At 33.3% G+C, this 15,232-nt stretch overlaps 1 protein-coding gene across 2 annotated transcripts; it reads right to left on the bottom strand.

Annotated features, from left to right (window-relative positions):
• Positions 1-445: 445 nt before the first annotated feature.
• Positions 446-6,213, bottom strand: LOC100160473 (cyclic AMP-responsive element-binding protein 1). Of its 2 annotated transcripts, none has more exons than XM_008188483.3 (8): positions 5,199-6,205; positions 4,224-4,338; positions 3,998-4,144; positions 3,714-3,831; positions 3,553-3,642; positions 1,897-2,031; positions 1,731-1,824; positions 446-645 (listed from the first exon to the last, which is right to left on the bottom strand). In XM_008188483.3, the coding sequence occupies exons 2-8, from the start codon at positions 4,311-4,313 to the stop codon at positions 498-500; spliced, it is 822 nt and encodes a 273-aa protein (XP_008186705.1). In that variant the 5' UTR covers positions 4,314-4,338; positions 5,199-6,205; the 3' UTR covers positions 446-497. The 2 variants fall into 2 exon arrangements, with proteins under 2 accessions (XP_008186705.1, XP_008186706.1); XM_008188484.3 differs by having other exon boundaries at positions 498-645; positions 4,001-4,144; positions 5,199-6,213.
• Between the last annotated feature and the right edge of the window lie 9,019 nt (positions 6,214-15,232).

Here is a 15,232-nt window from a genome sequence, read left to right as displayed (position 1 = left end):
GGATAGTACATTTAAAGAAAAAAATAATTTAAATTTAGAACAAACCCCATTAATTACCACATAAATTCTTTTTGATTGACACTTTGCCAATACTAATTGTGAAAAGAATCTATTTTTTTTTAGTTTCAAATTTCACTAGAATATAAAATTATGTCACTGCTTAGATAATACAAAAAGCTCATGAATTCGTTGAAAATATTAAAAAAAAATTACTGTGATGTCATGTAGTAGACAATTATGCACTAAAATAATCATTTACACGGAATTGGCCACTCATTTAACTGCACAATTGACCCTTTTACTAATTTCTTGGATATAACAAAAATAAACCATTTTTAAAAATTACGTAATTCCAAACATAACCAAAAAGATTAAAACATATTATATAAGTTAAAATGAGCTTACAAGATTTTTGAAAATATCACTTTAAGCATGCAATTTTGGTCATGACTGGTACTTTGTTTTTTCTCTTAAATTTGAAGATTCAAAAACTATTTCTATTCAGTCTTTGTTTGGCAATAAAGTTCTTTTAGTGCTTTTAACTCTTCAATTAGTGCTTTATTCTGATTTTCTAATACAGATACTCGGTTTTCCAAGCATTTAATATACTCTTTCTTTTTTCGTCTACATTCTCTTGCTGCTTCTCTGCAAAATAATGTAAAGCATAAATTAATTTAGCCATAATATATTGAACAAGAAAACACACATTTTTAGTCAACTTTTGTGTTTTAAAATAATTAGAAGTATTACCTAACACTAGATTTTTGTTGTCACACCGTATTTTCCCGCTCCCTGACTAAACTGGAGAATGTGATAGTTCGATGTAAATTTATTTTATACATCAATAATAATTTTATGCGGATGCCAACCAAACATTTATAATATTTATAAAATACTAAATAGTCTGAGGTGTTCTGAGAAATATTGAATTTTATTATTATTATTATATAATAGATATTAAAAATATGGCACCGGTCTAACGTTTGACCTACCATTACGATATATGAATAGATATAAGTACATGCTCCTTTATTTATTATTTATTTTTAGTAATGTTTTATAACATTAATGGATGCCATTAGGATACCTTAATTGAAATATTATTCGCCAAGGATGAAAAAATGTGAAATTAACTTTCACAAGTTTGAAATGTATTTACCTACCAACACAAAATTATAATAATAATAATTACACTAAGTTCCTGAATAATGAAGTGTGTAGTGGTTTCCCAGATAGGGGACTACCCGGAGTTTTATTGACAAATACTTGCCACACATACACATGTTCAAACTTCAAACCAACCATACCCCCCCCCCCCCCCACAATAAAAAAATACAACCTTCACCCAATGACCTGTTTCCGCGAGTTAATTAATAATACTAAAAAAAAATAAGATTAAATGGTGTGTCCACTTTATTATAATTACCAAACTTAAAAAAGAGTATTGGTGATCTCTTAGCGGAAACAAGCAAACTAAATTTGATGATAAGAGACATGAAAAAGGTTTTGACAACATAAATTACACAAATCACAATTTGGTTACTTAGAATATGCCTGATAAAAACGTATATATAAATTTCATTATGAATAATTTAGTGTACGCCGCACGCACATTGGACCTGTACCAAAAGCACCAAAAGTACTAATCAACTATTAATAAGTTATACAATATTGTCCACGTGAAGACAAAATCATATTGTGGTGTACTCTTAGCTTATAAAATTAATTACCTATTTTTTAATAGCCTCATTTCACGTTTTTTAACTTGGTCTTCAGGTACCAAAGAACTTGTATTTAAAGTGGAACTCCCTCCTTGGGTAACAACTAAAAAATATTTATAATACATATTTAAATATTGCTAATTTAGACTATTAGTATTGAATATAAAAAATTTACCAGGTACAAAAAATTGTCCATCCTGACTCGCATACTGCAATATAGTACCACCACCAGTGGAAGTTGCATTTGACATTGTTAATGTTGGTATATTATGCATTTCACCTTGGCTACTTAACTGCATTGCTGGAGGAACTGAAATGTAAACAATAGTTATTAAAACATATACCAGTGATTCAAATTTCTATGGTAATTGCTAAAAATACAAGACTATTAAAGAGCTTACTAAGACTCATTGTGTAGATTAAACATTTAACAGTATTATTATAATATGTAGGGTTGAAATTAAAAAAACATGGAAAAATAATGGTTATTCATTTAATATCTAATGGAATAAATTGTAGTAAGATTTTTTTTCATATTTTGTGTTAAATTTACTATTTTTTATTTCAATAGTTTTGTACATATTTACAGTAAAAATTGATGAGAGCTTGTGAAGACATAGCATAATCAATGTTATGCTAAGAATAATGTAGGTACTAGTAAGCACTACACATGTGTCATTATCACTGATAGATCTATCGATAAAGTACTTGTCAAAACTTGTTAAGCGTTTATCAAAGTACCCATAGGCTATAAAGTACAGAACCTACTATAAAGGGTGTTTTTAATGGGTGGATTGTTTGTCAGTTTGAAGTCGTCAACCAACAGAATTAATAACAAATAATTGGTAGAAACATAATAAATTTTTTTGGGGGGGTTTTCTTAATATTCAAAGTGTTTTTGTTGTTATTTATCATAATATCAGAACCCTTATTATAGGAAAGTAATTACTAATGTAAATATTTTCTTTTAATGATACTAATGTTTGTACGCTGTATAAGATCGCTTATTATTATTAACCATACATGTTATATTGTGTGTATTATATATTTATACAATATGTACAGTAATTATGTCAAATATAGTTTCAAACTCAGAGCATAAGTGAGCAAATAACTGTATATTAATATAGTTATTCAAGATTCTGTATGTTAATAATAAATACTTGTTTACAATTTCTTAACCTATTAATACAATGTAATTCATAATTGTGTTTAAAATGTAATTATCTCTTTTAATTTAATATGATAACTGATTAGTGATAACATACCCGCAGTTGTAGCATACACAACATTTTAATGTAATAATGTCTGCTATTTTTGAGGCTATTTAGTAATACAATATTATGGAATGTTTTTAAAACAGTTTATCATTCCACTCCAAAATGACAATAAAAAAAGTTAAAAACATTTTTAAATGTTATAATTAACTTCAAAAAAAATCAGTGATATGGATTTTAATAAAAGTATAATATAAATTAAGTAGATAAATGTGTACTGTCAACTAGGTGTTTATTAAATAATTGATTAATTACTTTGTCCACTATGTATGGTCTTTTATACATATATTGTATACTGTAGGTCTGTAGATTTATATTATTATTATTTACTACACACGAAACATATTTATTACATATGACAATTTCACACTAGTTGAACAAAATTAATTTAATGCCTTTTTTATCAATAAAACTAATATTAATTTCTGGTTTATCTGTGAGTACAAAAAATAAATGTTTTGAGGCTGTCGCCTGTCATCATACAGTAAATTAAAACTCAACTAATCCAATTTTCACTACCTATATATTAAGTTGTTATAAATACATTAACTCACCAGTCTGGTAATGAGCAGACAATGAATTTGAAGATAATTCACTGTCAAGATTTGAATCACAATCTGAACCGGATGATTCAACTTTTCCGCCTAAACGGAAAATGTAATAGTAATTATTTAAAATGCTTGGAAACATACAACACGCGGATAGATCAAACAACCTGCGATATCATTCAAGATCTTCCGATAAGACGGCCTTCTCGTTAAAGCATCGTGGCGTATTCTTTTGGGACTATCCTCGTTTGCCGATAAGCTTTCATCACTACCAGCCTCGACAACCTTGAAAAGTTATAAGAAATGCAATTATATAATATTGTAATAAGGCCAACCGATAATAAAATAATAAATAACAGTCTCATACAAGCACACTCGATTTGCAACATTTCAATAGGAACAAACAATTATTATTACCTAGTATTAATTGGACAATATAAAAATATACTACTACCTGAAGAGTTTGTATATTTCCTTGAGGGGTTTGTATAACTGAATTCGGCTTGCTTAACAATATAACATTGCCTTTGGTGAGCATGGTGCCTTGCGTTGCAGTCTGGATGACTGACTGTTGGTTTGCCTGGATGACTGAGTGCACCTGTCAACAGTTATTTACCAATGTGAGAAAGACAAACACAAGTATAGATAAACAATGCTGTTTGATGTCGATGACTTACCGACGTGACAACGATAGGACTGCCAGTACCCTGCGAGACGAGGGCGTCAACTGAACCGCCAGTCCCATTTTCTTCTACCATACCGTCCATAACACGATCGGATCGCCGTTACGTCCTATGCAAACGAATAAAACAACACCTGATCATGGCACTGACAAACTGTTAAGTCAAGGTGGCGGTGCAAAGGCCTACACTATCACGGCAGTACACGGACGATTGTCGCGCGTGAGTAAGTGCATACACAAAAATAGGTATTACAATTAATACGATCGCGTCGTCCGGCGTCCGACCACCGGTGGCCACGAGAAATGAAAAAAAAATACATTCGGTTTGTTTACGATATTTAAATTGGTTTTCTGACGTTGCCGGACAGTCTCCGCAGGTATCCGGCATCGGCTCAGTCCGTGGTCTGCTCGGGTAGGGGTAAACAACAAAAATAAATAAAACCTCTCGACAATAATAATAATAATAATAATAATAATAATGTAACGACGACGACGGTGGTGATAACGCGCACGGATGATTGTAAAATTTCGCGGGCCGGTCGTCGTAGTATTGTGATTTACGCCGGCCGTGTCGTCGCAGGACAGCCGCGGACGGACATCGCGAGCTGAACAACATTGTGAATATATTATAAATTATTATAAATCGAAAAAATGTCGTACGACAGTCGCGGAAGAGTACGATTCGGCGGAAGTGTCGTCGCCGGTGTCTGTGATTTGGGCCTGACGGAACCGCAAACGACGAGTAACGATAACAATATTAATCAAACGGGTAAATCGTAACACGACCGGTGACAACGAGCGTTAACGTAAACGATAAAATAATAATAACGACGCAGACGGACGTCGGACAGCGGCGTCGGCGGCGGCGGCGGCGAGAGAGATAGGTACGGAGGAGACACACGGGAGTGATGACAACACAACAAGGTATATAGCGAGCGCGCGGCCCCGTAAGCCCGCCGCCGTTACTTACCAGCAGTCACAATGTTACGTCGTACGAGAGCTTGGTCCTGCGATCCGACTGGCCCGAGCGAATGCTACGTAGCAGCCACGTCAAATGACGTCTGACGGCGGAGTGGGGTGCGGGCGGCGCGCACGGAATTCTGCGTCATCAAAACAGGAACACGGCGGCCGCGCCGACTAACACCGCGCCCTCACCGCCACCGACCACTACCACAACCGAACATGCCGCCGCCGCCTCCGTCACGATCGTCGTCGTCGTCGTCCGTCACCGCCGCGCACGCCGTACACTCTAGCGTGTAGCAACGTACGGGCGGGGGACGTGGGAGGGAGGCGCTCGTCGTACACCGCCGCCAACAATCGACCCGTGGCACAGGCGCACCGTCGCCGATGCCGCAGGCCGCGGCCGCCCTCCTCTGCCACTTATACGATCTACGCCGTCGACGTTTTTTTTTGCGTTATGCCCTTCGAACACTTGCGCGATTACTAATTTCATTTTTTTCATCCTCTCGGGCGCGCATCGTCTAATCTAATATGAATATTATTATTATTTTGTTTTATCAAACTGTTAATATTTAATTATTGACTATCCAAACATTCCAAATGCCGCCGCGCTTTTCATACGAATGCGTCCAGGCGTCCAGCGAACTTGGGGGAGTTAAGGCGTGTTTAAAACTGTTACGAACATGACGTAATCGAGAGTAATTTTTTTGGAAAGTTCCATTAAATTAATCAGTTCGGAGTTCCACAATATGAAAGAGATTCTTCAAAAAAAACAGTTTCCAGTTAAATTGTCAGGTCTGGACGTTAGCACGGAGGTTCTCACCGTTAACCAAATGACGTGATCATGAATCAATTATTAAATTCAGCGCGCACGTTTACAATTTTCAAACGCCTATACTATAATAATAATATGTTTGTCACGGTGATGTATCAGCGAATGTTTGTGGTCGATCTCTGCATGCGTCGACGGCAGACGACGATCGCAACTCGCAAGTTGATACGCGCGTCTTGCCCACGCTAGCGTACGGAAATAGAAAAAACGGACGCAACTTCAAAGTTTACATTTTGCGAGCAATAGGTCGTGTGGCCGGCGTGAGTCGTGAGTGGGGTGAGGTGGGGTACACATCACCCAAATGGGTGGTCGAGTGTCGGCGACGTAATTTATCATCGTTGTGTTCGTATACACGCTATATACTGTATTTTCAGGTTTCAAATGCGCTTCGAATGAATGTAATTGCCGCATTCGATGCGAAAAAAAATAAAACGGTCGTCGTCGCTGCACGTTTTCAATATTTTTCATTTTAATTACTAATTATATTTTATAATGTATACACAACAATAACAATGTCAAAAACGTATAATAATATGTACGCCGTACGTGGTTCGCGTAACCGCGTTCACGTCGCCTAGCTCCCCTCCCCCCAAGTTTCATCAGGACAATATAACGTTTCAAAAATCGTTTCGCTGCCGTAACGCTTTTACATATTATTATTATTGCTGTTAATACTTTTCATCGTTTGAAAACGACGTCGTAATCCGAATATTATAGTTATTATTATTATAATTATAATATTATAATATTAATATATTATTACTTATCTGTAATCCGGTTACGCGTGCTGCGCGTACTACTTGTAACGGGGGCGGCGGCCAATGTGCATCATACATTTATACGATTGTGAATTATTATTAATAGTTTTTCAAATATTATGATATTGGACATTATTTTCAATTCAGAGCATGAATTATTTTTATTATTGCGTCGTGGTGTGAGTGTGTGCGCGCGTGTGTGTCTTACAATAGGAAAATTTGTATTCAAATGAAAACACGTCTATAACTATACGAGGACACGATTATTAGAACACCGGCATGGCGGCACAATACATTATTGTGCACAGCGAAGTTTTCTCGGGCGAGCGACATTTTTATGCATTTTTTTACCGATCATAATTGTTGGGTGGTCGATCGTCGAAACTCGAAAGTGCCAACCATGTGCGCGTATATTATAATATTTTATAAACATTACAAATACTTAAATTGCATCTGATAAACGCCACTACGGCGTAGTTTATCATTATTAATATAATGTTTATAATTATTTATCTAGTCGCGAAAAGCAGAAAACTGCAGAGTGATGGGAAGTGGTGACTTCAGCGGTTCGCGCGCGCGAAACGCTTTACATATCGAAATGTTTATTAATCGACGACGCGCTGTTGTTGCTCAGTCGCTCGTCGGCGATAATATATTATAGGTAATTATTTATTTTGTGCCCATTGCGCATAAGCATATAATTGCATATATTATTATGTTGGAACGCTTTGTACGGAATGCCTGCACGTTGTTCTATATTATATATATTTTATAGTTGTATACTATAACGAGTGAGGAAAGAGCTATTTGATAAAATACAATATACATATTATGCCTATAGCCATTAGCCACACCGTGGTAGGTAGCCAGGTGGTAGGTACCTATATAACAACAATTATAAACCACATGACCACACAGTGATGTAGTTGAATATTTTCAATCATTCGCCATTTGGTATAATATTATGGACTATTATGCCAACATAGTTTACACGGTAAACGACGAGTGACAACAGTGTAATAGTAATAATTAATCGACACGTTAAACCGACGAAAATCTTTTCATTTCGAAACCAAATATTTATTATACTATAGATCAAAAATCAGAAAACCACGGGGGGATCAATGAATTATCGAGTTTCGTCACTGCGAACCGCACGCAAAACGCTCCGCAAATCGAAATGGATTTAAACGTATAAACATAATTGCCAAATATGTTATTATTGTGTATATATTTTTAATGAAATACCTCCTTTTTCTTTATACTATACGTCTATACACACTATCGAGTGTCAACGTCGTGTTTCGTCGTGGCGCAATCAGGGGGAGCTCCCCTCGGTCCGGACTCCGGACCATCCCCTGGGCCGTATAAAATAATTTATTAAGTATATATTTTGTTTACTACGAAGTACGAAGGACATTTCACAATGCCCCCCCCCCTCGTTTAAAAATTCTGGTTGTGCTACTGAGTGAAGTAGGTACATAATTGAATATTTTTATCTATTATGGTACTGTATGTTAAACATACCGTTTACACGGGTCACGGACAGCGGTGACAGTGTAACAGTAGATACCTTAAAACCGACGAATATATTTTTATTATTGAATTAAATAATTATTATACTATTGTTCGAAAAGCAGAAGACCGCAGGGGAGCACATACACATCGTATGTGACTGCGGTTTGCGCGCAAAACGCTCCACAAATCGAATAATTGTATTTGTCGACGAGTTGTTTTTGCAGGTCTCTCGAAGCCAATAACATAATATAATTATTATTTATTTTGTGCCTATCACGCAGAAACGTAATTGCAAATATTATGTACGAATGCTTAGAGGAATACCTGCGATGTTTTCTGTATATTATGTATAGCCTGTATAGGTATTAGGTAGTATCAAGTGTGGACGGCGCGATTTGAAAAAAAAATATGTAGCCATGTATATTGGTACATATAAAAATTACGATGAATTCCCGGTTTGTCTAATAATATTTTCTATTACACGTACCTAACCCGTTCCAAATCGCGGAATCACAGAAAAAAACTCACATTTTTTATGCGGAAAACCCAACCACACCATCAAGGTCGTCGAGATACACGTTGCTAAATTATATTATATTATACTACCTAATAATAATATTCTAATCGAAATATTATTATACTATGTACGTGATATGTCCATGAATTGTACATAACGTGTTTATTCATTGCATAGATCTCAAGTTGAAACTTAAGAGATTCTCAACTCGGTTGAAAATCTATAATATTATTATCATACATTCATACGAAATCCGATTCGCTTGTTGATGTGTTCTACATAGGTACCTATATTATAATATATTTTAATTATAATATAGTAATATGCGCGTTCGAGCCAGTAGCGTATTTTTTCGCATGCTGGTGAAGAGTATGGAATTTTTATCAAATAAAAACTTTAAACTAAGGGCCTCTCCTATATTTGTGTTCTTCCGAGTTCCGAGTTCTGGACGCCCTGCAATGGGTACATATCGTATACTATAGGTACTACAGTAGACAGTAGTATCTAATATATTAATATGTATAGCTGCCATTTATACAAAATTATAATCTTAGAAACTCCAATGACTATTATTAGATTGAATATTTTTTTTAAAAAATGTGGAATTATGTATGCGTGTATATTGTATGCTGTAAACTCTGGTGTGGGGCCGTGGGGGTGGGAGGGACAGATGATGGATCCCGCGAGATCGAGACGAATGTCAACCGCCTATACAATAATTAGTATTATTATAGTGGGATGCACGAGTACGACGTTGCAGTGTTTCCGTTATAATTTATTGTTCTTAAGTATACCGCGGTACCTATACACATACGTATTATATTATTATGTAGTTACACACCGCCAGTGGTATGATTTATACATTTTCCAGGAATAAATCGAGATCGATTTTCTCGTCCACTCGTCGCCACATACGTAGGTACTTATATATCATTTTCGCCTTGTATACGTGACTATCAGACTATAACACCACAATATAACACCTATATATAATAAAATTATAATATACTATAATATTATATATATTCGTATAGCCAGCAACCTGCACTCTGTAGCTATATGGCTATTTTTGACCATGAGTTTCGGCGTTCGCGCTGTATATTATATTTGCGTGTATACCTACATAATATTATTGTATGATAGTATGATACACATATACATTATCATAATCTATGACAACCCTACAGGTGGAGGAATGGTATATTATATTCATACGACTATAATTCGAGTGCGTCGACGCGCGCCATTTACACTTACAGTCGATTTCGTGGTAGTAATATTGGATTTATATTAGATGTACATTGTGCATGTACAACCTGTTACAATATTACAACCATATTACAACCTGTTAAAGTACATTATGTAGAGGCATCTACTGTTTAGTTATAGTGTAATATAATTAATATAATAATATAATATATATTATATTATATACTTACTGTATAAATAGGTATTAGGTACTACTTCTAAGTTCTATAGTTTCTATAGTAGTTTAGTATAACAAATAATGAGTAGGTAGGTAGTAGGTACCTAGTATTCTTGTCTTGAACAGCAGAACTACTATAGGTAATAATATAATAATATAGATTATAATAGTATAATACACTATAAAATATGTAACATAACGAGTATATTTCGACAACTATACTATAGTCTATAATATTATAACATTAACTAAAATACACTACTGGTACCAACTATTTATATGTATGGTATGTTTTTTTTAAATTTTGAACGTCAATATCGCTGTTTCTCGTATATTATAAGGAGTGCTCCAAAAGTTACATATTAATATATTATGCTCCTATAGCTCTGTTGTCACTTGACTGTATGAGTATGACTGTATAGATTAGAGTTTCGACACGTAGAGTATTGTTTACAGCGTGAAATCTAACATTAACATTTAGCAAGGACCTCTATAGCTCATTACCGGTCCCTATACCAGTTAAAAAAATATTTGAATTTTATTTTTTACAACACTTGCTGAAATTGTATTTTAAACACGTCATCTTTATTTGAATTATCCATTAGTTTTTAAGATAATTGCGAAAAATCCTTCAATAAAGATAATTTAGTGAAATGTAAGCCAGTTTTAATTAAATTTAGTTTATTAATAGGTTTAACAATAATCTTAAAAATGTTGACAGATTATGTAATAATGTAATTTATAGACATGCCCATACAATTTTTTAACATTTTAGTTATCAAATTATTACGACGATGTATTATTTTAATTCCTAACCTAACAAGGAAACTTTATAAGCTAAATAATTATTCCTGTGTCCAAGAGGTATATTAGAAAGTAATTTTTATTTTTGCGACCAATAAAATTATTTAAATTGTCATATTACTAAATCAATGAGTTTTAAATTAAACAAAAATTGTGCTTGAGATTTTAATAAAGTAATTTTTAATTTTCTCGATAAGTTGTGAAATTTATTTGAGAAATACGCGAGGAAATAATAAAATATAAAGTGACACTTAAATTATAAAATAAAGTGCATGCATCCAGCAAATTAATTTTAAAAAATCTTGACTTTTTCTGACTAACAAAAATTTGTGACTTTATAAAAAAATTTAAATTACAATTCTGGCTACTATAATAATAGTCTACTATTGATACTACCTACTATCAGATTTATTACATTCGTGAATTCACATTCATGCGACATTCTCATTTTCACAAATAGTGATTTTCCTAATGATTAGCAATATATAAACAGTCGGTGCTCGCTAATAAATATAATGTGAACTATCATCTATAATGCTATATACATATTATTATACCTACGCGTTTCATATTAATGTTATACTAAAAAATCGCATTCGTTTCAAACATACGATGCATAAAACATATACATTGCAATTATTATTGTTACAACAGGCGTCCAACGAATTCATTAATCATTATTATATAATAAAGTAAATAACAAAAATGATTTTAAACTCCATATATAGATATATTCAAGTATTCAACATTGGTGAACATTTCGCGTGTATACTGTACGTCTGTATACAGATAGAAATAAAATTATCATACCTTATTGAATTGTTTATTAGCATTTACAATATACCTATTATAGGTACTTACAATATGGCCTTAACTTTTCTCCAAAAAGTTGTTTGTTTAATATATTTATATAACCGCGCGCACACTTAAAGTATTATAACTATAATATTATAATGTACCTACCTATATAAAATGTGTTACTCGGTAAAGTATATGTTAGGTAAAATATTATACTGTCGTCTGTCCGTATTCTATTATATTCTGGAATAATAAATGGGCACATAAACATATACCTTTAGTAAGTTGTTTTCTATAGGTACTGAACGTGTCTGAACGTAATATTTTAGTAACTGCTCAATGTTATTGTTCAATTATTTTTTTTTAAGGATAAACGATCGATCAATATGTAATTATAGTGTATATTTTAAATAATTTATCTAAATATTATATACAATGTGGTTCTAAACATGAGTAAACACTCATTACATCAAAAAGCTTAACATTTTTGAAACATTTTTTTTTGCATTTTTTGATATCATTTCAAAACAAATGTAATAAATAATGTTGTTTTTAATGACTTAAAATTATCTTAAGAAGAATATTTCCAAAATCATAAATACTTTTTGGCGAAACTATTCAGTATTTAATATGATATATAGGTAATATTTTAGATTCTGAGTGGAACGATGAATGTATTGATTTTACAATGTGTGTTTTTTTTTATTTTTTTTTTTTTGTGTCTGTCATCACCTTTTAGGACAGTAAAAGTGCTTGGATTTTCTTCAACAGCACCTTTTCTGATAGGAAAGTGAATCTAGTTGGTACTTTGAGGGGTCAAAAGCGCCATGAAAAACAAAAGAAAAATTAAGGAAAAACGGGAATTTTTACGCAAAATCTGTTTTCGAGAAAATTGATTTTGGTTTTTGGTGTAACTTTAAAACAAATGATTGTAGATACATGAAATTTTCACTGGTTGTTTATATTTCCATTTTCTATACATGATAAAATTTTCAAAATATTTTGATTTGTTTTGAGCTGTTTACGGACAATTTCAGTATCCAATTTAATTAGTTTTTATTTCTATGAATGTCAATAAAACATTATTTGTTGAGTAAAAATACTTGAAAATTTAATACAAGGCTCCTACTATATTTTTACAATGACATTTTGAAAAATATTAAAAATCCTTAGTCACAGTTTTTTTTTTTAGCATTTAAAGTTCAAAAATTGACAAAATTTATCAAATTTAAACTTGAATACCTAATTATTTTGTTGTTAAAAATTTATAAAATGTTCAACTTTGATATCTAAGGATTGAAAATTTAAAACTAGATTTCACGTAAGTAGTTAATTCTGTTACCAAAAAATTAGAAAAATACATAAGCACAGTTTATTTTTATACTCATTTTAAGTTCAAATTTGGACGAAATTACATATTAAAAAACCTAGAATAACTATTTTAGTTATGTTGTTGTGATTGTATAATATTATTCGTGGGTACTTGAAACTTCTAAAGTATACTATTATATATCTATGTTAGTATCACGGTTTGTTGTTGATGTATAACGCGTTACCATGATGGATATTGTGATATGATTAATTTGGAATTTATTATAGGTCAATTTTGGTTTTAATACCATACATATAAGTATATAATATATTTTATACCTAGATTTAGTCTCCGCTCAGAATCGTTTTTCTTATACAATGATATTATATCATTGAATTCAAATTTAATACCATCCATTATACAGTGACCCACTTGTAACCTACTATACAGCAGAGCGACATCCACTTGCCCACCTTTTTTTTATTGGTCTTAATCCCGGCAAATTGTGTTTATTAAGAAATTAAATGTATGTATATACTCAGGAAAAGGACAGACAAACAGTAGTTGAATAATTTTTTTGGACCCCCCCCCCCCCCCTTTGAATAAATCCTAGTTGCGCCACTGTAATCTGTTAATGTGTAACTAATGACAATTCAAACTTAAAATATAGTTTTAATATACACTTAATATAATAAAATTAATTAGAAGTAATATTCTTGTGGTAGTTTTGTGAATATATAAAAATTGTATATTATATATTATAATAATATCATGTGTTGACGCTGTAGGCGATAATAGATATCTTGTTAGGCAACTTAGTCTACTGGCTACCACTAGTTTATCAAACATTTTGTGCCTACAGCCTATAATTATTATGGACAAACACTGCAGGCCAAATTAGTAATATTTAAGTAGGTATATCTACTATTATTTATTGGAGTGCTAGTATGCAGAACAACAACCGATAGAATTAACACCTGTAGACTGTAGTAGTTGTATACCTATATAGTGTTTTAACTTTTATAGAAATACCTACCTATCTAAAGAAATATTTTTCAAAAAAATCTTTTAATTTTTTTTTGTCATCGGTATTTTTATCAGAAAAAACTGGTACTAAAAAATGTATTATTTTTAATTTCTTAAAAGAAATAGCTGCGGACAGCAGGCTATTGTAACTCCGACTTGAAGCAACAAGTCGAAAACGGATATGAATATTAATACAATAATTATAATATTATTAAGTAAAATCGTTTTCAGTGAGGTTGTAAAAGTGTAAAACAGCTCGCAACAGCGTCAAACACGTCATAGGTACACGTCGGGTAAGTAAGTACCTATAAAGCGACGACGACGACTCAATAATAATACTAATAATAAATTAATTACAAAACGGTACATGACAAAATAAACAAAAATCGATTGTTTTTTTTTGTTATAAGTTGTTCGTGTTACCATTGGCGGCTAGTAACGTATAACGACTAACAAGTAACAAGTGAACAACTGAGCAACTACAAACACCGAACGACCATTCGAACGAGAACACATAAGACAAACGTCATCACTTGGCTTCTGTGGTAGCGGCGGTGAATGAAGAGGTTGCGTTTGTACTTTGCCGCCATATTTAACAGCAGCAGAGCGCACTATCTGCTCGCGCCGTTACACAGTGGTCGTGTTGTATACCGTTCGTCGCCGAGCGTTACGTCAGCGCCGGTCGCAGTGCCGCCTCGCCGGAAGAACCAAATTGTCTCACGACGCGGTGGAATTCTTGCGACGACGTACCCCACTTCGGGGAAATTCGCTGACGGCTGTCGCTACACGATTTTGACCCACACCTCCTACCATAACATCCCCACCAACGTCGTTGCTGGTGGACGAAAACGCGGCCGGTTCGTCGTCGTCGTCCGCCGGTAACCAGTGCCGGCAACTGTACACGCCGATTTCGCCTACACTGTAAAAAGTGGTGATACGAACTATTTTTTTAACCTTTCATTATTTACGTGAACTTTTTCGCTTTACGTATATTTTTCCTGAAAATAAAATGGTGTATCTCGTTAGGCGTTAGTGAATCGTGTTTTGATTATT

The sequence above is a fragment of the Acyrthosiphon pisum genome, chromosome A2 (assembly GCF_005508785.2).
Source record: "Acyrthosiphon pisum isolate AL4f chromosome A2, pea_aphid_22Mar2018_4r6ur, whole genome shotgun sequence".
NCBI classification, from domain to species: Eukaryota; Metazoa; Arthropoda; class Insecta; order Hemiptera; family Aphididae; genus Acyrthosiphon; species Acyrthosiphon pisum.
This window is presented reverse-complemented; position numbering and strand designations above follow the sequence as displayed.